A 26,081-nucleotide genomic window follows, 5' to 3' on the forward strand; every position below is an offset into this window, starting at 1 on the left:
GGTGATAGCACATACCACCAGATGGCGCTAAGATCACAGTGTCGTGTTTTTGTTTACATCTGCGGCTTCAGCAAGTATTAATCCTTAGGTTTCAACAACACCGATACGACCATGTTGTAATTTCCTGTCACGTCGTGATCCTTCGCTAGGGGCGGAGAGAGTCCCTCAGAGTTATCCAATCAGATTAACGCTCTGCAGAAAGGCTGAAGATGGCGGCGGTGAGAAGCTGGCTGAAGAAAGTGAGATGCCCAATTAACCAAAATAATAATAACAACTGCAGCAGCAAGGACAACACGTCGTTTGTGTACAGGGATGCGATTCAATAGTGCCAGGGGCTTGACCGCTGAGAGCCCATAGACGAGGCCTCGCTTGCTGTGTGTGTAGTGGATTTGAAGTCGAGGGAAGCTTTTCGCGTTTGGTGTGCTGGATTGGAAACAACACACAAAGGGGACTACACACTGAACTGCTGAGTTGGATCACGCTTGTCGGATCTGGGGAGTTAAACGTATTTTAAAAACAGACTTATTCAGGAGATCTGTACCATCATGTATTTTTTAACTGGTTGGCCCAGGAGGCTACTGTGTCCTTTGAAAAGTGAAGAGAAACCGTTTCACATCCAGCCGGACTCCCATAGAGTTTTCTTCGTAGTGTTGTCACAAACTCAGATCAGCATCTGGTACAGCCGGGTAAGTGCATTGCAGTACTGTATGTAAAATTAAACAAACAAACAAAAAAAAACATGCTTACTTGTATTTTAATTGTATTTTGGCCGATTTGGGCTGTGAGACAAACTTGTGTACTTTGATTGCCGCGTCACCCACTTCACTAAGTGTAGGTAACTACGTTTAAAGAGACAGTCGGTAATTTCGTGATAATGAGAACTTAAGTGACAGCTTTCAAACTTATCCGAACATACAAATGGCATGCGCGACATGTTGATAAAGCGGATAGGTTAAGTTTGTGCCAGAATTTTTCCTGATAAAGATCAGATCACAATGAATGCCAGGTTATCACAATCCAAGTCCTGGTTATCTAAGTATGAATGATTGACCCTATGTTTAATTTTGGAGGGTGGGTGGGTGGAGTTTAACACTTTTTATATGTAAATTTATCACACGTATTATACAATTATGGCAGTACCTTTGTTTTGATACTGTCTAAATATGTACACTTGTGACGTGGAGTCCCGTCGTGTAGTTTTCAGTGGTACTACTGTGTACGACAATTACTAGATATTTACACAGGGGTGATGCTTTAGATTCCAAAACATCAAATCTCTTTCCCCGAAATGATGACCTATTTATAGTATGTTGTTGTTTTTTTTTTTTTTCTCTCTAGATGAGATTTTCAATTTTGACCCTTTAGGACCATAAACAGTTAATTGTAATATGTATCTGATGATACAATGCTATTTAGTTTGATTATCAATACATGTAAGTATACTGACAGTAAGGTGTTTATGTGTAAGCGTTAAACTGGACCTCATCCTGTATAGTTCGGTTGGTAAACAGATCCTTTGCAGTCTTTTCAAAGTGGGAAAACTCATAGCACCTGAGGCTTGTTAAATGAGGATGTAAACTAATTAAACCAGTCCAGTTTATTCCAATGTATAGTTTGCCTTGAGAATTGTAGGCTACTTTAGTATTTAGTGTATTTGTGCTTTATAACCCCCCTCCATTTTTTTATTTTTTTTTTTTAACCCTAACCCCCTAACCCCCCCCCCCCCCACACACACACACACACACACAGCTTTGCCTTTTGCTTAGTGTCTTCTGGCAATCATTCAGACTTTGTATGTATTTTTTTATTTTTTTCCCCAGTGTGAAATAATTTAAGTACAAAACCAGATTGTATGTACAGTAGACTCACAGTATTGCAGTACTAGTAGTCAGGTTTCATGGGGAGGAGGAACTTGTCTTCCACAGCTAAAACCACCTTTGAGAATATAAGAAGTACTGACTGTCGGGTCTACTGTCTATGAAGAGAGTGCCGCAGCAGATAAGGCTATACTGTAGAATAGGTGCTGTAGTACACTTATCTAGCAATTATGTAAATGAGATTGAGTTTTTATGATCTGAATATAAACTCTTTTGATTGTACAGTGTTATGAATCTTCTCCTAGTGGTTGGGTCAGTAATAAGACCCGTAGTTACCATGTCGACTTCAGTGGTGGCCTGTGAGAACAGTCCTGACCCCTGTGGTTGAATCAAGTAATTAAATGTTCCTGTTTTTTGCATTATTATAGCTATAGCATGTATGCTGGCTTGCCAGCAAGTGGTCGTTACTATCCCAATGTTAAAAATCCTTCCCTGAGACTAGGTGGCTGTGCATATGTGTTTACCCTTCAGGATGAGCCTTGGGTGGGTGTATGTAACAAATCTCCATCTAGCGGATGATTAGTTAATAATACTGACTCGGGAGACCCGCACTTGCCTCTTGACTACAGAGCTTGCTCTTCAGTTGAATGGTAAGACATTCGTCTTTGAACTGGTTTGCAGTTCACTTCCAGCCCTGGCATTTCCATAAATTAAACTGGCTGAGATGCCAATTCATTGCAACAGAATGCTTTTGGTTTCCTGAATCGCCATATTCTGGTGTTGAGCACCCACAATAAATTGTGTACAAACTGATACCGCTAAAATCGGGCCCTCTCAAGGTATGGGCTTTTTAAAAGGAGGTATACAATCTAACAGTATAAACTGCCACAAACAATAAATCGGATACTGAAACGCTACAGACCACCAGTGTTATATAAGTAGAATCAATAGTCAAGTAAAAATCTTGCACATCCGTGGTTGTGTAACAGGGTGGAAACTGGGCTTTGAACTGGCGACCACTCACGCTGCAAGCAAGCATATTAACCACTGTGTAAGAGAGCTAGGCTTTTCTGCAGGTGTGGTTACAGAGAACCTCACCAACAGGGGTCAGAATCTATAACATAGTTTACATGGTAAATTGTCGTTATGTACAGAAGGAATCCTTTTATTTATTTATTTATTTTTTTATACCAGTTACCAACCCCTTTACCTATATTGCTATGTAGGCCTCCTTGTGTAACAGTCTGGAGAGTGTGTCCTGTGAGAGGTAGTCAGAATCACATTGACTTAACTTAGCCAGCCAGCATGCAGAATGTTTTATCTAAAATACTACTTTGATGTGAAAATGCTGATATTAAGAAGAACTTTCTGCTCCAGGGAGTTGGTTAGCAATTCTCAGCATCTGGCAATTTCTGCAGACTATATAGTCATAGCCTAGGACAAACAGCTGCCAGCTTAACCTTTTTCAACTTTCCAGATCTGTGAAGAGATCTAGGGTGGGGGGAGAGGAATCCTGTTTAAACCAGGCCTGGTCTTGAATATTGCGTTATGCAATGTTTGTATAACATTTTTCTACATATCACGCTGTAAGTGTAAAATATTAAAATATTTTGACCATGTAAATAGTTGCTTGGTCATTTGGGACTCATTGTTTGTGTCTGAACTTTGCCTTATGTTGTAACAGTTTTAATTAGAAATGATTCAGAGCATTCACTAAATTACTGCTTGACAATGAGGCTGTTTCTGCAACAGCAAGCCAGCATCAAAGTCTGCAGGAAGCCTACACTGCAAACAATTTATGAATGTGTGTTGAGTGCAGTTCCCAGCCAAAATCAAACTCATTAGCTTTTATGAGCATCAGAAAAATATTTGGCAAGCCAGCCTTTCTATATGCTAATGGACACTCACAAGACAGGACAGTAGGAATAAAATAAAGGGTCATTTATATACATCACATTCCATTGAGCTGACAGTACAGTTGTGGTTTTTTTTTTTTTTTTTTTTGCATTAATTCATCATTGTTTGGTAAAATGAGAGTTGCATGTAACTGTGTTGTAAACTTGAATACAGGCATTCATTTTCAGTTGCCGGGACATTTAATTCCTTCACTGTCAGCTTTCATTGGATTTCTATACAGTAAATCTAATCTCAAACTGAACTGGTCTGCAAATTGCATGTTCAGATTGTTTGTATGTACTGGGGGGCTACCAAATTTTGAGCCACTTTAAATGTAAGAATATTTTAATCGCCTGCTTTACCACGGTCATGATTTGTCACAATACTGGCGAGCACTGACATTTAAACTACACAGTGCTCTGGTAGGGAATGCTGTGGCTACAGTACACAGTAAACTCAGTTTACTGTGTACGGTAATACAGTACACGGTAAACTGAGTGTGTGCTGCTGTTGCAAGACACTGGCCTAAACAAACTACAGTACGTGTCACTTTTAAACTGGACTCTAGGAATGATCACTTTGAAAAGCAGAGAGAAGCAGTGTGCTCAGTTCGATGTTGCAAACGCAGCCTCTATCTCTTGAGAAACTATTGTACTTTATTATGGTTGCCCTGCTGGCTAAGATGTGCCCCCACACACTCCAATGTTCCAAAAACATGCCCATGTTACTGTAGCTAGAAAATATCGGGGAAGATCGTATTGATGGTATTACTGTTGTTGGTAACTGTGGAGGATCTTAATACTACCATTCCTGAAACTTAATATCCCTTTTGTAAAGTGCACCACTCTTCATTGTAGTTTTGTAAACTTGGATGCATGACAGGAAACGGTTGCATAGTTTCTCAATTTTCTGCCTACAGAAATAACTGTGCAGGTGTGTGGCGTTTGTACCCACTTGCTGCACAGCTAGTAAATGCTTGGTGGTCACAGCAGACTGGTGGTACACATAGTTATTTCCTTTCTCATTGTGATAATATACTGCAGCAGCCAGGTCAGGAGGAGTTCAAGAATAATGCTGACTCCTTAGTGAGTCTGGTTGTGAGTAGGGAAGGGAATTTTGAGTAATTTAGTAGTATAGCATTAAAAATTTAGAGTACTCGAACCTAATGCCAGACAGTATTATTCTATATATTGCCCACAAAAATGACCACAAGTTAACACTAGAACCGCCGCGGTTATAATACTCCTACCTAAAACCGCTGCCATTAATCATTATGACAGTACATTTTAAACAACATCAATATTAAAATGAAAGACAAATTCAAATGTTTTATTCAACGCCTTATTTAAATTAACAATTAAACATAAAAGGGTTTATTTTCTGACGTCCCACGTATAAAGCACTACTTCAAAAAATGAAAACACTATAATAAAATAAACATTTCAAAAGAAACTAGTGTGTAGACCGGTATATGTACATATAAAACTGTAAAAACGAAAATAGTTTTTCATTTAGAACGAAAGTAACATCTGTTCATTCGGTACAGCACAGGATTCAGGATTTGCTGCTGCAGCCTGATGCTTTGCAGTTTTCCGATCAAAATCTTTTTGCCAAAACTCTGTTGCTGGCTTCAAGATTTAATCTCTCCTACTGATATTTCCCCAGTGCATTCCTTGTACAAAATGAAGGAATTGATGGCTGCCAGGTCCAGTAGAGATAACAAGCTTTTGTGTGTGCGTGAGTGTATGTATGTATGTACTGTAAAAACCTTTGTATAAGTCTATTTTCTAGGTATTTTTAGGGAGTCCCAAAAAGGGGGGAGCGACTTATACACCAGTGCAACTTGTACGGGTGTGTGTGTGTGTGTGTATATATTTGTTTATATATACACACACACATACAGTACCAGTCAAAAGTTTGAGTACACATGCTTGAAACCAGGTATTTCATGATTATCTATGCTTTTAACTATATAAACTTGTCTATATACACTTAATATTTCATTATATGATACGTGTACTTATATAAGCTGATAATCATAAGTGAATTGCATTCAGAACTTTAATTTTTAAATGAAAATGTAAATCTTGTCAATTTCAATGAAATGGTAACCCAAAGCAAGGGGATTTCAGTCTGAAATGTGTATAACACGGTGTTAGAACACTGGCCTAAGTATAAAAGTGTATTTGTTAGATGTTCTCTGAGTTAACTAACATGTTACCTAATTAACCTTTTGTCACCAATTATTGTTAACAGGTGAGGGTCCATGATTACTATAAATATAGGTATCATAGGCACAAGTTTGTCATTCTTGAATGTAAGGGAGCAGAAAATGGCAAAATACGCTCAGTTAAGCAAAGAAAAAAGACTCTGTAATTACTTTAAGAAATGAAGGTCAATCTTTAAGACAAATCACAAGAACTTTGCAAGTGTCTGTAACTGCTGTAGCCAAGACCATCAAACGATTTGAAGAAACTGGCACTCATGAGGACTGAACAAGGTCAGGCAGGCCAAGGGTGACCTCAGTTCATTCGAGTCACAAGTCTGTGAAACCGGCGATTAACTGCCCCTGAAATACAACCTCAGCTAAATGCTACTAGAAGTACAGATGTTTCAACATCAACTGCTCAGAGGAGATTGCGTGAAGCTGGCCTGACTGGAAGAATTGCTGCAAAGAAACCATTGTTAAGAGTGCAGAATAAGAGGAAGAGACTTGCCTGGGCCAAAAAACACAGAAACTGGACGTTTGAGGAGTGGAAGTTGGTCTTATGGACCGGTGAGTCCAATTTTGAAATATTTGGGTCCATCCGCTGAGTATTTGTAAGATGTAGAGGGTGAGCAAATGAGTTCTGCATGTGTGGTTCCCTTTGTCAAGAATGGAGGAGGCAGTGTCATGGTCTGGGGTTGCTTTGCTGGTGACAGAGTTGGTGATCTTTACCAAGTCCATGGCAAGCTCAACCAGCATGGCTATCATAGCATACTTCAGAGGCATGCCATTCCATCAGGATTACGGCTAGTTGGGCAGTCCTTCATTCTTCAGCAAGATAATGACCCGAAACACACCTCAAAGTTGTGCAAGAACTATCTGGCGAAGAAGGAAAGTGAAGGACAACTCAATCTAATGACCTGGCCTGCCCAGTCTCCAGACCTCAATCCCATAGAACTTGTATGAGATGAACTAGACAGATGAGTCAAAGCAAAGCTACCCACAAGTGCCCTACATCTCTGGGAATTGCTGCAGAAGAGCTGGGAAGACATGTCGGGTGATTTCCTGCTGAAACTTGTTAACCGAATGCCTCTTGTTTGTGAGGCTGTTATTAAGGCAAAGAGTGGCTATTTTGAGGAATCCAAGATTTACAGACAATTTTCAATTTTCTTGAACATTGCATTGATACTCCTTTATGTTTTGTTTTGTATATTGTAATATGTGTTTTCATTTTCAAGTATTTACAGAAACGTATATGGCGTAAAACATTGTCAATTATGAAAAAAACCTAGTTTCCAGCAAGTGTACTCAAACTTTTGACTGGTACTGTGTGTATGTAATAGAATATTGTAGGTTATATTCATAACAAAAACATGTATTGTAAAAGGCAGTCAAAATGATGACTTTGGCGGTTCTAGGTGGGTGGGATTATAAATGGTGTCAGGGTATTTTATACATGTATTTAGGAAAAATCATAAACGGACAACAATGTAACTTTCAGACACACAGAGTAATTTAAATTTGATAACCTCAAACTGTCAAAAATGACTCCATAGCTGGTTTTAGGTGGTATACATGAATAAAATATTGTAACAACCTCTGGTCTTGAGGCTCAAAGCAGGAGACGGGATTCAGGCACTATTGAAACTACTTTATGAATTAAAGAGGGTACATGTTTGGGTCAGGACCACGCTACAAAAACAATAAAGCCTTCCTCATGTCTCTATCCTAAAAACTCGCTCACTTTCTCTCTCATTCTATTACACACACACGCTACCGAAACTATTGGTATGATCCCACCCCGGAACAACAAAGATAACGTTAAGGCACCAGATGAAACAATACAGACAAACAAGACAAAACAGAAGTAAATTAAATCTGTGTGATAGGATTTCTTTGCCTTTTTTATAGTACAGTACTGTGTTTGTTTTGTTATTCTTTCCTCCTGGTGTGTGTGTGTGTGGTGCAGTACCTTTGCTTACCTCTTTGTTGACCTAGCTGGGGTATTCACACTGGTCAGTTTGGCATGCAGTAGTCTCTTCCCTCCTGGCACTGATGGTACAATGTCTAAATTGGCTCACCCTGCTGTGCATCACAGATGCCACTGCTACGATCTGACTGTAGCAGCGCTATCAAGCAATAGTTTCTATTTTAACAAAATAAATGAAGGATATAAACTTTATAAACATTCATGAAGAGTTTGTTTATGCCACTAGTGTATTTTCCTGTAAATTTTTATTAGTCTAAATAAATATTTCCACTGTTGATAATTGTAATATGGCATTCAAGCTGGCTCCTTAAGAACTGGTTTATGGGTACTTCAGAAACTGCTGCATGAAGTTCATCTTGCACATGGCTTAAATTATCAGTTAATAAAATTGGAAGCAGTGTCCGACTCCCCTCCCTCTAAAACTTAAGATCCTGGCTGGTTTGTTAGAAATATGGTGTGTCTGAGTCATTGGTGGCTGGTGTTCCTCTTAAGCCCCCAGCAGCACTAGAATCTTATTATTGTATTTTGACTGACAACACTTTTCATATAATTATTATTTATTTATTATTTATTTGGCAGACACCTTTATCCAAGGTGACTTACAGGTGTTACAGCACAGTACAGTGTTACAATTCAATATTCATATTTAAATAGAGTATAGTTTACAGTAAGTGCCAACAGTAGTACTAAAATACAATATGAAATAGGATGCAACAAGTTATAGCTGGGCTTGCTACTATTCAGTTTTTATTTTTTTTTTGCCAAATCAACGTTTATTTTAGATAGAATTTACCAGGTTTTTTTTTTTTCAATCTTTATTTTTTAATTCAAGCAGAGAATGGGTGAAATCGACCATTATGCTCCCAAAAAAACAAACAAAAACAAAAAAAGACTTTTTATGCGTGTCGTTTAGCGAAACCCCTTTATCATATTCAACATGCAACAAAACCATGGTTACCAACATTCTAATTAAAATAACGTTTGGTTATAGCTGAGCTATACATTTAAAAATGGTCTCAAGTAAACTATAGTAAACATATAAAATATGTGTTACACAGACCTTTATAGCATACATTTATGAGTAAAAATAATATGCACAGAACAAAACATTAGATAGTTGAACAGAACTAACTTGCACTTATTATTCGGAGTCTGAGCTTCCCCTCTCCTGCTTCAGCACAGCCGGACACCAGTCACTGGAAGGCAAGGCAGACTGGCCTGCTTCGTCCTGCCGCAGAGACTTCAGCCGTCAGCCAGGGTATTGTGCACAATTCTCATTAAGTGTTTTTCTCTTGCGCCCTAATTTCAAATCAAACTAGTAACTTTCACAGTATACCTAAAGCAAAAGCTTACGTACACCTTAACCTGCTAATTTCAAAGTAGGCGCTTTGAATGACAGGCGTTGTAGCTGGCAAATGAGAGCATTCTAGCGCTGCTTCAGTCAATGAGATCTGTCAGAACAGGGTGAAACTTCAGCGACCCCCAGCCATTCAGAGCGAAATGGATACGGGACAGACAGCAAGTATAAAAACTACACAAACTAGAGAGGATTTCTAAATGAATTATTTTTGGTAAGAAAATAAAAAAATAGCGAGTGGTTTTACCAGTGTTTATTGTATATAAATTTATTTCAGTCTAACACATATTTTTTGGGAATTCGACGTTTAACAAGCTTTACCGATTTAATATAAAAAAAAATAGCAAGCTTACTATATCTCAATTAGATATTAGTGGTGCAATAGTACAAGGATAGTGCATTAGCTGAGTGTAGGTCAGATAAGGACTTGATTGCATTATTGAGGAGTTTGGTGATAAAGCGAGTGATCAGGAGAGGATTTATCGGTATGCACATCTGTAAAGAGGTATGTGAAAAAAATAACACTAAACTTATACTCTAAACATACCATACGAGATACAGTACTGAGTGTCCTTTTGCAATTCAGTGCCTTTTTTTACTATTTTTTTAAACCGCACGTGTAAAATAAACAGCATGTGTGAAAATAAATTGGGCCTGACACACCTGACAAGCGCTGAATAAATTAACTGCAAAGAGTTAAGTAACACTCCCGATTCAAAAGTTTTCGCCCACCCCCCACAAGAAAGAAAACAAAATTTGTATAAATTAATTTTTCTTATAGATTACTTTTTTTATTTTGTAGGTATTCACTGTCTGCCCAGACTGCAATTTTTTTTTTTTTAGCTTTGCTTGGGGCGCTTATGTCGTCTTCCATATTTGTTTTGGTTTCAAAATACCCTCCATTCGCTATCGCAGATGGACATGTCCTCTTAAAGGGAATGTTGAATCATTATTGGATGTAACCTTACTCTCTCCCCCCCACTGCTTTGATTGGCTGGGTGCATGACTCACTACAGTGGGTTGCGAAAGTATTGACCCACCTTGGCATTTTTCCTATTTTGTTGCCTTACAACCTGGAATTAAAATTGATTTTTATTTGGATTTCATGTAATGGACATACACAAAATAGTCCAAATTGGTGAAGTGAAATGAAAAAAATAACTTGTTTAAAAAAATTCTAAAAAATAAATAACGGAAAAGTGGTGCGTGCATATGTATTCACCCCCTTTGCTATTAAGCCTCTAAATAAGATCTGGTGCAACCAATTACCTTCAGAAGTCACATAATTAGTTAAAGAAAGTCCACCTGTGTGCAATCTAAGTGTCACATGATCTCAGTATATATACACCTGTTCTGAAAGGCCCCAGAGTCTGCAACACCACTAAGCAAGCGGCACCATGACGACCAAGGAGCTCTCCAAACAGGTCAGGGACAAAGTTGTGGAGAAATACAGATCAGGGTTGGGTTATAAAAAAATATCCGAAACTTTGAACATCCCACGGAGCACCATTAAAGCCATTATTAAAAAATGGAAAGAATATGGCACCACAACAAACCTGGCAAGAGAGGGCCGCCCACCAAAACTCACGGACCAGGCAAGGAGGGTGAAGTACTTAAAAAATAGATGGTGAGTAAGTAGATTCAAGAAAATGCACAGAGTCCTTTTCTTCAATCAGTTGCCAGGTTTATTGAAATATGCAGGGAGTCTGGTCCCAGGTACAGGACAAACAACACTCAAAATTACAATGTTTGCGTGACATTAAATACCCTTCTGTATAGATGGTCCACCTCCCCTTTCTCTGACATTAACCAATGGTCAAGGTAATTTAATTTATTGTGTGAGTGTTAATGTGTGTGTGTCTGTGTGTGTAGTCTAGTGTGACAACCTCTGAACATTCTTCACACTCCTGGAGACAAAAGGTCCATACATCTGCCTTTTGTTATCTCCTTGCGACCCCCTTTGATGCCAGTGGGATTATCTCTTTTGATCTCTCTGAAGTCTAGAGCCTGTTCCCTTCTAGTCCACAGCATTGTTATCTCATTAGCTTGCAGTCATTGTTGGGCAGTTTGTAGACGCATCGTCTCTATCAGTGGTTAGCAGTACATGCAATTTGAACCAAACAGTCTGCTATCTGCAATATTAGTCTCTTTTCAGAAAAGAACACCAGTATAGCTCTGCTAGTCCACATGCGTAGCAAACTGCTAATCAATTCTCAATCCATGTTTTCCAACAGAGGGCATTAATCAGAGAGGCAATAAAGAGACCAAAGATAACCCTGAAGGAGCTGCAAAGCTCCACAGCGGAGACTGGAGTATCTGTCCATAGGACCACTTTAAGCCGTACACTCCACAGAGCTGGGCTTTACGGAAGAGTGGCCAGAAAAAAGCCATTGCTTAAAGAAAAAAATAAGCAAACACGTTTGGTGTTCGCCAAAAGGCATGTGGGAGACTCCCCAAACATATGGAAGAAGGTACTCTGGTCAGATGAGACTAAAATTGAGCTTTTTGGCCATCAAGGAAAACGCTATGTCTGGCGCAAACCCAACACCTCTCATCACCCTCTCATCATTCTCTTTGAATACTCTAGCTGGCCAATTAGAAATTCTGAGATTCTCAACGCATCTCAACATTAACCCCTGAAGGTACATTTTATTCTAGATGCAGTGCCTCAATTACATTGTTCTATGAAATGGGTAGACCTGCAGTGCACTTCACATCCACTGATCTGCAGGAGATGCAGGTGCACTTTAAAATGTCGTTTATTTATAGTTTTTAGATGTTTTAAACATTAAAACTTATGCATCCCTAAGTTAGCACCAAATCTGCAATTCAAGCTATTTCTGCTGTATTAAGCTTTGTTTTTGCTTAATTAGCCTGTGGCCTCCAGGATATCTTTAATTAAAGGGAATATTTATAAGTCTTATGATAGTTTAACAAAAAAGACCATCTTTGCATAGAAGTTGTCCCTTTGCTCTTGCAAAGTAAACACATTCTCAGCTTCAGAACCATGGAGGACTGGGCAGGGCCAACACAAATTATCTCTGACATACAGAGTTTATTAATAATAATAATAATAATAATAATAATAATAATAATAATAATAATAATAATAATAATAATAATAATAATACTTGTAATTTTAACATTACTTCTTTAAATTGTTGCTAAGGGATTCAAAAGAAGTCAACTCTGAGAAAAGAGGTGTGGATTTTATTCTCCTTCATCCAGTTAAAAATAAATAAATAAATAAATGCACATAGTTTTAATTTTAATGTCATGTTGTTTAAAACCAATCTTGGAGTTGCAGGACATGACTGCAGTTACTGTACAGAATTACAAATGTTTTCATGAAACTTTTTCAGAAGCGTGGCTCCGGAGGGATATACTGGTGTCAAAGAACATGTTGTTACCAGTGTGTATATCGTTCTATAGTAAGTTGCCATTTAAGTTTAAGCGAGGGGCTACTGTATGATTATGAAAAGCTTTTTGATAAAAACACATTTTTGTTTGGGGGTTGAAGTCGGGGGCCCCACTATAGAATCTGGTGGAATTGAACTGCCTTTCTTTATTTATTCCAAAAAATGTTGCACAACTCTTGCAATGCTAACGATCTCGCTAAGAGGACACAACAAATGTTTAAATTAGTATATTGCGGCTCTCTTTATTAACATATTTTCACTTAGTACATAAGACAAAATGTGCACTTTGCAAATTGTTGCAAGGAAAATGCAAATTGAAGTATGTTTGTGCTGCGACTGGCCCATCTTAGTACATCTACCCCTATGAGAGTAAAATGTAACATTACCTTGAAGTCATGAGTACTTTCAGTAAATACTGTAAATATGGCTTTCCTTATTTTCCACCTGAAGAAGGCCATTGTGTTTTTTGTAGCCATTTTTCCCTGCCGTAGTAATATTTAATAATGTTTTAGTCTGGGATGTTGCTACTCTTGATATATTTGGCATACTGCATTCAGAGTCTACTCCCACTTGTACTGGACTCTTACAGTTTGTATAGTTGTTTTCTGTAAGACACGCTCCCTAAAAATTAAAAAAAATGGCCAAAAATATTTTTTGAAAACTTGCACTGTACAACACTGATGCAAATAAAGAAATAGTACTGTTTTCCTTATTGTACCATATATTGCTATAGCAATTTGAAGCATTCCTACTTTCCAAACACACAGTATTGTCTCTATAATATAGATTAATCTTCCAGAAATTCAGTACACAGGTAGGTACATTGGTAGGTTAGATTGAGGAGGAATAAGACAACACAGATAAATCCTAAAGATCAAGAATCCATACGCTTATTCACTAGTTACAAACACGCATTGCAAGTGATTGGATTCAACTGTAGATAAATAATTTTTCATTGCTAGAGCTGCTGCTGTATTTTTACTGTATGTAGAGTTGCTTTAATTTGTCAGTTAGTTTAATGCTAGTTTGAATTATTATTATTATTATTATTATTATTATTATTATTATTATTATAGTTTATTAACATATGCTTGCCTATTATTTTTCTCTTATTGTGTTCATTTCAGGTGTTGATGCACGTGTGTCATGACAGAAATAACTCAATTTGTATTTATTGATTCATATCGTGACTGGCCTTATACTGGCATATTGTGTCCGGTGATCAACTCTGTCCTAGAGAACACCTCGGCTAAGAGAACACTTCACTTGCTTCCCAAAGGGTGTTCTGTTAGCCAGAGACTACTGTATAATTAGCTACATTCATTCCACACCCTGTGCTGTGCAATTTACTTCCCCTGTAGTATTTGCAGTGTAATATATTTGTTTTGTACATAGCAATGATCTAAATTAGAATAACTTCTACTGGCTGGATTAGTTTCATACCGTTTGTATGTTTGTATGTGAATACGCATTGTGAAGTTTTATTTCTTCAGCTGTATCCCCAAACGATCATGGTTCTTAAATGGGTTTTAAAGCATTTTATGTAACTTAGGATGGGATTAAAAAAAATTCTTCTTGTAACCTGCTGTATTTGCCTTCTACGACTGATTTCAGAGACCCCTGTTAGCACTAATCTTGGACTATCTTACATAAATTAACTTTAAATAGTCCAATGCAAGTGCTAATTAGGATCTGTGAAGCCAGCCCATAGTGTTTTGTTGTACTGCTAGCAAGAAAAGAACACAAATATTTTTATTTTTCATTTTTTTTTGTTTGTTTTGAATGATTTAAGGCCCATGCTAAAGTATTATACAGTACTTTTTGTTTGAGTTGTGCATCAGGACAATAAAGTAAAAGGAAATTCAGTGTTTGCTGTTTATTTATTTATCTTGCGATACTGTACAAAGTGGCAGATGTGCACTTAACAAAAAATTGTACTTGGACCCTGAATATAAACATGCTTTTGTAAGTATTTTATTTACATGCAGTCTGTTCTCAAGGTTGTAAGATAAATCATTATTTTTGAAGACCAGCGAGATGTGTCTTAAATAGGATAGTTTCCCCAGGAAACAAGGGGTGGAATAAGTATGTGTGTAAACTGGTACAGTAATCCTGAACACTATGGGCAATTAGCTTTTTACAATCGAAATCCAATGGCTGTGGCTGCAGTCCAAATAAATCTACATATCAACTAGAGCTACAGTAGCACACCTGTTGACTGCTTTTATCAAACCACAAAATATGTTAAAATAGTGGCTTTGGTAATAAAGTGATAATCTAGTTAATTTACTTAACAGTACAGTTCTCTCCTCATCTCTGAAATTAATACTACAGTAGTTCCTGCAGCAATTCTGTGAATATGATTTATATTACAGTTTCAGTTAATGACTAAAGGGTTTACCATGTTTTCAAATCCCCTCCTCCCATTATACCTTTCTATTCTTACTTTATCAACCATTGTATTTTAAAGATATAATTCCACTTACATGTGAATCAGACTAACTAATCCATGTTAATCGCTGCTTAGTACTGTAACCATTTTATCAGTTGTCTGTGTGAAGGTCCCAAACATGCCCTTTCTTGTGGGCAAAATGGAGTGGAGAGTCATGAAATAGAGCTAGACTTGATGGGGATTCTATTCATGGTTAAGGAATCTCTGCTACACATTACAGCATATCCCAACATGTAGTCGTTTGCTCTAAACACCAGGCCACACAGCCTCTTTTGAAGAACAGCTGGGACTCGGCTGAGATCTGCTTTAGCAAATGTGGTTTCCTACTGAAACACAGTCATCTGGTTGTTAGAGAATTAGATTTTTTAAAGCGGGTCTTGTTTTCACCTTAGGTTTCTTGAAACGGTGAGGACCAAATTTAAACTTACAAGCTCTCACTGGAGGAATGAGTTATGAATCGAGTCACTAATGTAATTTACTGCTGCCATACACTTGCTTGAGGATTCCTTTGACGGTTGCTATTGCTGGTGAAAGAGTTTTTTAAGGCCACAGTAGTCGGGCTGAATTCTCAACAACAGAATTCTAATAATGTAAAGTGTTTAGATGTCTTGTGACTACAGATAGTCTGGTTAAAAAAGGAATGCAATACACCTACATTCCAACTGCCACCTCCCAACTGTATTTAAAGGTGGACAAAAATCTATTTTTATCATCAGTTTTTGTGTTCAAATACGAAAGACTTTCTCACACACTTTTTAATTTATCTTTTACTATTCGCGCACTGCATATCTTTATTTTGTTTACAATAAGTTTATAAGTGCCTTAAGTAATTGCCTTGTCATTCTTGTTGACGTTTCTCTTTGTCTTCAAAGCTTTTCTTTTAATGTTACTGTAAGAAAAAAACAATGTTCATCTCAACTGTGGAAGGCTTGTCTGGAGGCTGTTCATAAGTTAATGTTGTTCACAATATTAAACAAAGCTTCTGTTTTTTGTTTTTTCTTAATTTCATTTTTTTAAAAAACATTTTAAGCTATTTTCAAGTTAGATGTAAATCTTTTTTTGGGGCTTTTTATATACTTTTGTTTTTTTGTGTCACAATATGTAGTAACTCGACACTTTGTCTGTGTAGGCATTTTTTTTGTACATTTTCGCCACAATTTGCAATTTTGTTTTAAATTCCACTAGCGAACTGGAACATAACTTTAAATCCTGCGAGCAAGAACAATCCTCCGTTTCTTGTAATCCTGTTTTAAATCTCGAAAGCGTGTTAAAATTCTCCAATAAAAATGCAGGAATTTGCTGCCACTCGGTAGTTGGGGTCGGTTTTAAGAATTCAGGACGAATCAATGTGAGATACATCAGGAAGGAGGGATTGCCCATCTTACTGCATCTTTATTTTTTTGTTTCAGGTGTTATCATTTTTTAATCGGTTAAACCGAAAATCAGAAGCCTTTTTATAAATCACATTTCAGAAATCAACAATGACAGTGAAGAATTTGCCAAAATTCCAGTACATCATATCCTATGTACAGATGTCATCCCGTGTACAGAACACCACACCTAATTTCAGCACTAAGCCGGCAGCATTTTGGGGAGCTCATTGGACACTTTGCTGCATATAGACAGTTCATATTAACATCCTTTCATAATTTTAATATGGCAGGGGTCGGAGTAAGACTCCTATTGCATAGCAGTTTCACACTTTCCAGGTTATACCGCTGGTTTAATTAGCCACAGTGTATAGGTAACAAGCTCAGGTGTGTCTTATTAAACTCGAGCTGCTGTGCAATTGGAGTCTTATTACCATCTCTGTGTGGTAACATTAGTCAAAAGTTATAACAAGCTATCATGCTTGGTCTGGGTGTTCAGATGTCTATGGCTGTTTTGATACTCAAGCCCTATTGTAAACCACTTGTTAAAGTGCATCCTAAGAAATGAAAAGCTGAAGTTAAAAAAAAAATAATAAATAATAAAAAGTTGAATCTGTTAAATTACTCTGTGTAAACCTAATACAAAATTAAATAATGAACATACTGACTAAAACAGCCAAATGCTAAAGTATTGAAACTAAATAAAATGCACGGTTCTGAACTGTTTGAAACTGGAATAAGCAGTAAAATGGGATGCTGTGGACAAATCGTCAACTCTCAATAATGCATACTGTCACTTTTAATTGAAGTTACAATAACACTGAAATCAAATTTAAATTAGAATAATAAAGTATACATTTTTAGAGTACTGTGAGTTTTATAACAAATATGACTAAGTGAACTTCTGAAAAACTATCCATTGCAAGTGAACGGCACTTGAAACCTGCCTGTCCTATTCTGATCCCAGGATTTTTAAACCACAGAAGCAAGGTGTACCAAGCAAATCAGAAATGTTCATAAGCTGGTATTTTAATATCCCATTTTCTCAGAATGGTTGACAAAGTGTTTGTGAGTGTTGAAATCTGCAGCAATATCTTTCTTTTTCTTGTACAGTGGTGCATTATCCACCACTTTCAACACCTCACTTTTGTCTGCAAGGAAAGTGCAAGTTTTTTGTGCTGGTCACTCATTTCAGTGCTTCAAGGAAATGACAATTTGATGAGTGAGCACTATGGCAACTCGAAATGTATCATAGGGCCAGTAGTCCCAAAACAGCACTAAATTACATCACAGAGGCGCTAATCTGGCTGTAAGTTAATATGTATGTTAATATATTTGCCAGTGTCCTTTACACTCGGGCATTTGATGAAGGGCAATTTGATGTTACGTTTTTTCTTCCCTGGTGGATGTTAACAATGAAAATAAAAATTACAGATGTACGTTAAACAGTTGTAACAACACGTGGGGATGTATAACACAATATTTTCCAGAACCCCGCTTCTTACTCTTTAAGCCCCAGAGTGCCAGTAAAATAAGTAAGAGACACACTGATATGTGCTTTATATTTTATGAATGTAACAGGGGTGTTCTGTTACTGTGTGGGTATCTACTGAAAAACAAGAGAGGGGGTTTGACTTTGAAACGCTACTCAGGCGTCCAGGTTTGATTTAAATAACAGGCAGTTGCAGTGGTTGGTGGCTGCAACTAGGGTACTACCAATGGTATCCCTAGCGCAGGAGACTATGCACAAACACAGTGTACATAATACAAAAAGGCAAAACAAAACACAGTGAGAAAAGCAGCTATACAACAAAAGGCTGCCAAGCTTGGGTCATGTGTTGCTCCGACTAAATGTTAATTGCTATACTTCATTTAATGCTACTGGGGCAAGTTTCTCCAGCTCCCCTTTTGTTTTTAATGACTAGTCTCACCACGACACACAACATCATTCAGATATTGTGGCAGTTGATTCTGGACCGAACCATTTCACGACCAGGGTCGGGGGAGGGGATACAAGAATGTGTTTAACAAAAATAAAAATGTTTTTCATTTAAAGCTCTTTCTGAGTGTACTTTTTTTTTTTTTTTTTTTTTTTATACAGTAGAACCGTCATATTCAATTTAATTGGTTCTGGGGGCCATCAGATATTTGAAAGTATTGCATCTTGGGGAGTTGTTCTACTTCATTGTAGTTGCTTTATTAATGTCAGGGAATTATAAATTAATGTCAGGTACATTAGTGTGCCTAAAACACCAAAGTACATTATTGTATACTATAAAGTGAAAATGATTGCAAAACAAAGCACTGTAACACAGTATTTGGCAATTTAAAAAACAGCATTCAAAAAACATTCTTATCATGCCTTCTCAGTCCATTATTATTTATTTCTTAGCAGACGCTGAGGTTCTTGGTGGATGAGGAGGGAGAGAGTGTAGTGGATTTAGAGGAATAGAGAGAGAGAAATCAGCAGGGGGAGGGAAGAGGTAGAAGAAAAGGAGATCTGATTTAGAGGTTGAGTTTAAGATGATGCAAGTGCATCCAGGAGGAGATACTGGAGTCAGAGGGGGGAAAGGAGATGAAGATCTGGGCATCATCAGCAGCATAGAAATTATACGAGAAGCCGTGGGAGGAGATGAGGGGACGCAATGAGCTGGTGTAGAGAGAAAACAGGAGTCCCAGGACTGAGCCTTGGGGAGGTGACACAGGTAGAGAGTTAGTGACAGAGACAAGAGCAGTTTCAGTGGAGTATGCTGTTGACAGGGAGATGTACCGCTCAATCGAAGGCTTTAGAGAGGAGAGAAGGGAGACATGACAGTTCTGGAGGGATAAGGGATCAAGGGAGGGTTGTCCCTTTTTTTTTTTTTTTTTTTATTTGGAATCACCAGTTATTTTTCAGATTTCTCCCCAATTTGAAATGCCAAATTATTTTTATTTCAACCCGGCCTACCGCTGCCAGCCCCGCGCTGACTCGAGAGAGACAAAGACGGACACACACGTCCTCTGAAACATGGAGCATCAGCTGTTTGCTTCTTTTCACTCTGCAGGCCCGCAGCTGCCTGGCCAGTCCACAGGGGTCGCTGGTGCGCTGTGAGCCGAAGACACCCTGGCCGACCTAAGCCCTGGGATAGCCTGGACTCGAACCAGCGATCTCCAGGCTATAAGGGTGCATCCTGCACTCCACTCAGAGTGTCTTTACCAGATGTGCCACTCGGGAGCCACCCAAGGGAGGGTTTTTTAAGATGGGAGTGTTGCAGGCCTGTTTGAAGGCAGAGGGGAAACAGCCAGGGAGCAGAGAGGTGTTGAAGGGAGTAGAGCAGGTGCAGCAGCCTGGAAGAGGTGAGTGGGGAGGGCTAAGGAGAAAGTAGAAGGTAAAGAAAAGTTTACAGGGATTGTTAGTGGAAGACTGAATGAGTGGAAGTAGGAGCGTTTGGCAGAGGTGAGTGTAGAAGAGAAGGAAGAGAGGGGCGAGCGATAGAGATCCAAGGCAATAGGGAGGTTTTCTTCCATTTCTTTTCAGCAGAGCGCAGTTTGGTCTGAGCTGAGCGGAGCACAGAGGAGAGCCAGGGCTGGGGTGGGTCAAGGGGTGAGAGCAAAGGGAGTCGAGGCAAAAGGTGAGGGAGGAGAAGAGGGTGGATCCTCTTCTCCGAGTCTACAGAGCTCTGATGGGGACCCCCTTCCAATAGAGGGAGATACGAGAGAGCTTTAGAGAAATCTCTTGGGGGAGGGGGAGAGGGAGAGGGAACTCTGGTTTTGACGGAAGTTGACGGCGGGGCAGCGGAATGAAAGCATGTGAGTGACACGAAGATGATAAAGTAGTAAACACAGATATGTCTTCAGGAGTGACCTTTGTGCAGGGTACCAGACCCTGGACCTGAAGACCATCGTCCAGTTGACTGGCCCAACTGCCGGGGACAGAAGGTGAAGGGGCGAAGCAGAGTGGTTAGGGTTGGAGAGGTGGATGTTGAAGTCACCTAATAGAACAACAGGGGTGGAGGGGGAGGGAGGAGAGGAGGAAGTCAAGCTCATCAAGAAAGTGAGTAAGGGGTCCAGGAGGGCAGTATCATCTCTGGAGGGCAGTAGAGAACAATGAGGAGGCGAGAAGGTGGTGATTTCAACAGCTTGAAACTCAAAGGTGTTAACAGAGATGAGAGAGCCTGACAGAAAAGAGCAAGCGGGAGAGAGTAGAAATCCTGTTCCCGCACCTCCAAGGGGGTGGGGGAGAGTTGGTCCCTCTCAAAGGGTGGCTGGAGTCCCAGTTATCAGGGAGTTTCAATGTCCCCTCCAAAGTCAAGAGAGATCCTTCAGGGAGAGGCAAAGGCCCCTCTCCCGCTTTGTTGGAAGCCGAGCAGCAATTCCATTTCACCAGAAAGAGCGTTCGGGGGGTCGAGCGCAAGGAAAAGTGGTCAGGCTCGGATCCAAGTTAGAGGATGGGAATTTTCCCCCGGATTCCCTCTAGTAAAGATCTCCTACCCTTACTCTCAGTAAGGAAAATGTCCCTATATGGCTATGGAGAGGGGTCGTGCCGAGAGGCAATTCAAACCAGACAAGTGGAGACAGAGAAGAGCGAGAGCATTAAAAAAAAAAAAAAGAAATGTTTGCAAATCTGGTCTGGAGTTGGAGCCGTCACGTTCGTTGCTTGGATAGAGTTGTTTTCAGCAAGTACACGTTGGCCTGTTCTTGTTTGGACTGCCAAAGTTTAGACTGGCACTGGCGCTGAGTGCTGGCACACCAGGCTAGCGTCGGTGCTTATATAATGCTCTGGAGGTCAAGAACTGTGTGCCTCAGACAATGGCTTGCAAATTACTCTAATCGAGTCAGCCGCACCCTGCAGTTACTTGATAAATTGTTAAGTCAACATGTGACTAATATCGTTCACGTTACAAGCTAGCAATAACTCACAATTAAACAAACCTATCCTTGTTTACTTACAAGAGCGTTCTTGTCCGTCTGCTATCCTTGTTGCTGCATTATACAATGAGACTCTACCGTATTACATATTGCCTTATATAGGAAGGTCTTATCGTGTCACTTGTGAACAAGTATTACTCTGGTTGCACAGACATATTGCCTTATATAGGAATTCCAGAAGCACAGTGAACAAGTAGGATCAACCCCCATGTTTCATTAATATATTGGTCTACACAAGTCATTGTCATTTTAATTTATTTTTTCCATTTCCCTTACATTTGTGACCTTTCAAATCTGCCAGCCCCACCTACTCTACATTTATATTTATGGCTGGCAGAGTCAAAAAAGTCATAAAGTTACATTGTCATAGAATGGGTAAGGCTGCAGTGCCCTAACCCTAATTAACAAATGCATAGTTAAAATCACATCTGAAGCTCCTTACAATGACTTGTTTATTATTTTAAGCTTTTTTGTTGCTCATGGGCTCTTAGTAGAGAACTGATTGGCAACCATATAAAAGAAATGTATTAAAGAACCTTGGTTCACAAAGCTTGAACTGAGTTCTTTAACTTATTCCACGCCAAGTAACTTTTCAAAAACACCACTCTAAAATCGTCTTGCCGAAATATATAAAATGATGTAGGCAACACACCCAAGACCTGGCCCGGGCCTCCTGTGCTGAGTGCAGTTATTTCTGCTTTACTTCATTAGTTAACGTCATGCTGTGGCAGGGGAGCCCTGCCCCTGTGGATATTTGTGTGCTGTTTTGTTCGTTTTATTTCTATTATACGATTTATATGTATTGTGAGCAGGGAGAGGGTTAATTTCCTCCCTGCTAGAAAAAAAAATACGGACGAATGCACATTTGTTTGTTTTTATTGTTTAATTATCACCCGCACCTGGGGATCATTTCAGATTAGAGCTAGGTGCAGGGTGTTTAAAGAGAGCAGCCAGTATACTCGGGGCTGCTGAGTAGAAGGAGGCAGAAAGTGTGCTCTGCTTCCGAGCAGTCAAAGTAAAGTAAGTGCTGCGTTAAACCGGTGTGGTTTGTTTGGTGCTGTTTTATGTCAGGTAAACGGCTTAGCCGCCCTGCTTGTTAGTCAGAGCTCCAAAAGGGAGTTAGGTTTTGTTTCGGTTTTGTTTGTTTATTTGTGTTTTGTGTTTATTAAAAAGTGCACATAAGCGCTGGAAAATTCCATTTTCGTGTCTGGGTCTACGTTTGTAAAGGGGCAACGAACCTTGAGAGTTGCAGGATCGATCACAGTATATATGATGTCAAAAGCCAGTATTATTTTGATTTATTGTTTGGCTGGACGAGGGTGCGTGACTGATCATCTGCTGATTTATTTAATTAGCTGACAGACGCACATCCTTACTAAACCCAAGCAGAATGTGACCGAGGTGTTAACAAGATAATTAATACCTAGTTAATCCCACCTTACTATAAAAACCTGCAGCTTTGCTGCACGGTGGAGAGACAAGAGACGTGAGTCTATTGAAAATTTCTAAAATACAATTGCTACCCATGCTGTGAGTTGTAACCAGCACACTACTTTTGTTCATTGTTCCGTGGCGTTTTATTTTGTTCTGTTTAAAACATTTACTTTTGTTTGTTTAATAAAACACTGAACGCCTTAAAGTCTCAGTTTGGTAAGAGTTAAGAGTGAAATTAAGGCCAAAAGGTTGTCTGGAGCTCTGCCTATACCTAGAACAGTCCTATTGAGGCATTGTGTAGAACGGTGGATTAAGTCCAGGAAACGTTGTCAGGGAAAAAATGTTAAAAATTGTTGGGAAACATGATCATGTTTGCCACACTGTCCAAAATGGAGGAAAGCTTATTGCACAGATTAGTGCTGCAATTCTAATTGTACTACATCTTTGTGAAAGAAGAGAAAACAGCCATGTGGACAAGGGCGTGGATCCTAAATCGTGAAGAGAGAGCAGATTATTATAGTCTTTTAAATGAGCTACGCTTAAATGATTACTTAACTTATCATAATTTTGTTTGTATGAATCCAGACATTTCTGAGGAACTTCAGAGACCGTGAATTAATCCAAAATGACACTACATTGTGTCGGCGTACATATCAATAATACGATTGATTGAAGCCGGATTCCAAATCATGCCATCTTCTGTGGAAGTCATCGTCTTGCATAGGCACATGATCAATGACATGCTCACAGTCTCTCTTTTGATTGACCAAAGGCAAAATGTGTCTTGAAATAGTTTCTCAAAGTAGAAACCAGGTCTGCTCCAGGAAACATGCTTCCTTGTTTCTGGAAATATGGAAACATTGTGTCTGGAAACATGCTTGTGTATGCTGGGCTTTAGTGTTAATGCGGGAGGCTGAGTGTGATTGCTGTTAGTGGTATTGCATGCAAACATAGCTTAAACAAAACATAAAGCATTAGAAAACGACTTTATTTCCACTAAGCTGCAACAATAAGGCATTATGTATTTAATTTATTAAGGTTAAAAAGGTATCCTGTTGCCATACAATGATGGCACTGATTAGCTGTATAGAGAGAAAAAAAAAAAAAATCTATTTTCAGAATTGAAATAATCTTGACATTTTGTAAGAAGTTAATCAAAGTGTTGATCTTGGGAATAGTTTGTCTGAACTTGATTAAACGTTTGCTTTATTTATTTATTTCTGTAATGGTGTTCTACGTTCAGCGCAGATGTAAGTCTGCTGACACCATTTGAGTTGTTTTTGAAGGAGAATTACATTACTGTTGTATTGGAGCTTGCAAGCATATCTTAAATTGTACCAAAATGTAATCTCTAAAGCACATCTATGAAATATAGTATTTTCTAATTTGAACTCTATCCAGCCCTTTAAAAAAATACTGTAAAAGTCACCCATATAACAGTGAAATAAGTGCCAACGATTTAATTGTCAAGTGGTCCATACTGTAATAGTGTGAAAGAAGTTCATGAATTGATAAGCAGTTTTAGTCACACAGCATTGAACACATATTTAATAATATACACAAGCTGAACTATACTTGTGTCTTTCTTTTCATGCATGGCTAATTAGGTTTCCGAAGGAAAAGTCTCACCTTGCCAGCTGGATAAATAAAATACACCTTATGCAGTAGGTTTACAGAGCACTTCTGTGTAGGGGAGTCTTGGCAGGATTCCTTAGAACAAGCCGTGGTTTGTCCTGATGTGTCTCCTACTTCAAAGCACAAGGCTTTGTAGAATTCATTTGCTTTTTTTTATGAAAAACTTTTAAAGAGAGAGCTGATTATATATGACAGTAAAGTAACAACTGAATGGTTAGTGCTAAGTAAAGTTTTTCAAAGCCTGTGCTGGAGGTGGTTGAGCATTTTCTTTGAAAATATACAACCCTGTATTTTGTGATGCAATTTTCTTATTTATTTTTTTATATATATAAACATTTGAGACAACCATGTATGTTACACATTCTGATAGTAAAATCAATTTGTGTATAGGTTCCTCTTTTAAAATAATTAGAGACAGTGCATTAATACGTTTTCTAGAAATTGGTCAAATAAACCCTTTGCGAGGGGGTTGGTGTTAATGTGTGGAGGTCCAAATAGGACTACGTTCCACAGTGTGGAGATAGTTGATTGTTTTTTAAAGCAGCAGTGTCCCATAATCACTTTTTTAAACACGTAATATTACTGTAGTAGGTAACTTACATAGTTTTGTTCTGTGTAATTTACCTTGGTAGTTTCACACAAACTTTTCCCCCTTGAAGCTTGCATGTTCCTATTACTGTAACAGTGGGATATTATAAATGACATCTTTAATCCCTGTTAACTCGGGAAGCAGAATAAATGAAGAGGATTTAATATTTCGGGATTATGCACAAATAAGGTTACTGCTTCAATTTAAAAACGAAGTCTGTATGGGGCACTATAATTCGGTTTAAGGTTCATATCTCACAAGGAAGAGTGTCACTTTATTGTGTCAGTATTTTCATTTAAGCAATAGAAGCCAAAGAGGGCTTTACCGTCTGGTAAGACCCGCCCTCATGCCATTAAATGTCCTGAGCCGAAGTCAAGGGTATTTTACATAACGAGAAGGGCCTTACCAGACAGTAAAGCCCTCTTATGAGGTTTCTTCGAGAATTTAACTAAAATACGGATTTGAATGCCATGATTTTTATTATATATATATATATATATATATATATATATATATATATATATATATTAGATATATTATAGTCGAACTTCACTCGTGTACCATTTCTCTGCGCATGGAAACCACATTTTCACAAAATTTCACTAGTAATCTTCAAAAAGAGCATGGGTACTTTACGCATAGCTAATTTACATATCATCCCCCACCTTTCCCATTCATTTGCATGACATCGGGTGAAAAGCCCGGTTTACTAGAGTAAAATAAACTGAGCGAACAGAAACCAAAAAAATCATTTTACACAAGACATTTTTCTCGTTTAAATGTCATGAGTTAAAAAAATAAATTGCATGGAAACCCTGTGATTGACAGACAACATTCAGAGGGCATGTACAGTACAAGAGAGATTTTCTTTCATCAAGCTACAAAAAGGTAAAATACACAAATACTGTATTTATATATTTTCCGAACAGTGATTAAAAATAATTTTGAGAGATAACTTTCAATGTCCTTTCCTGGATTAAAGGAAAACCACAGATCCATTTTCTAATA

General features: G+C 38.4%; 1 protein-coding gene across 1 annotated transcript in view; it reads left to right on the top strand.

The window, feature by feature from the left end:
- Positions 1-203: 203 nt before the first annotated feature.
- LOC121319801 (guanine nucleotide exchange factor subunit RIC1-like) overlaps positions 204-26,081 on the top strand; it is a 117,056-nt gene continuing 91,178 nt past the window's right edge. The window contains exon 1 of the mRNA XM_041257639.1: positions 204-686. Coding sequence (XP_041113573.1) covers positions 546-686 — 141 coding nt within the window. The 5' untranslated portion in view covers positions 204-545. The remainder of the gene's footprint in view (positions 687-26,081) is intronic.

The sequence above is a fragment of the Polyodon spathula genome, chromosome 1 (assembly GCF_017654505.1).
Source record: "Polyodon spathula isolate WHYD16114869_AA chromosome 1, ASM1765450v1, whole genome shotgun sequence".
NCBI classification, from domain to species: domain Eukaryota; kingdom Metazoa; phylum Chordata; class Actinopteri; order Acipenseriformes; family Polyodontidae; genus Polyodon; species Polyodon spathula.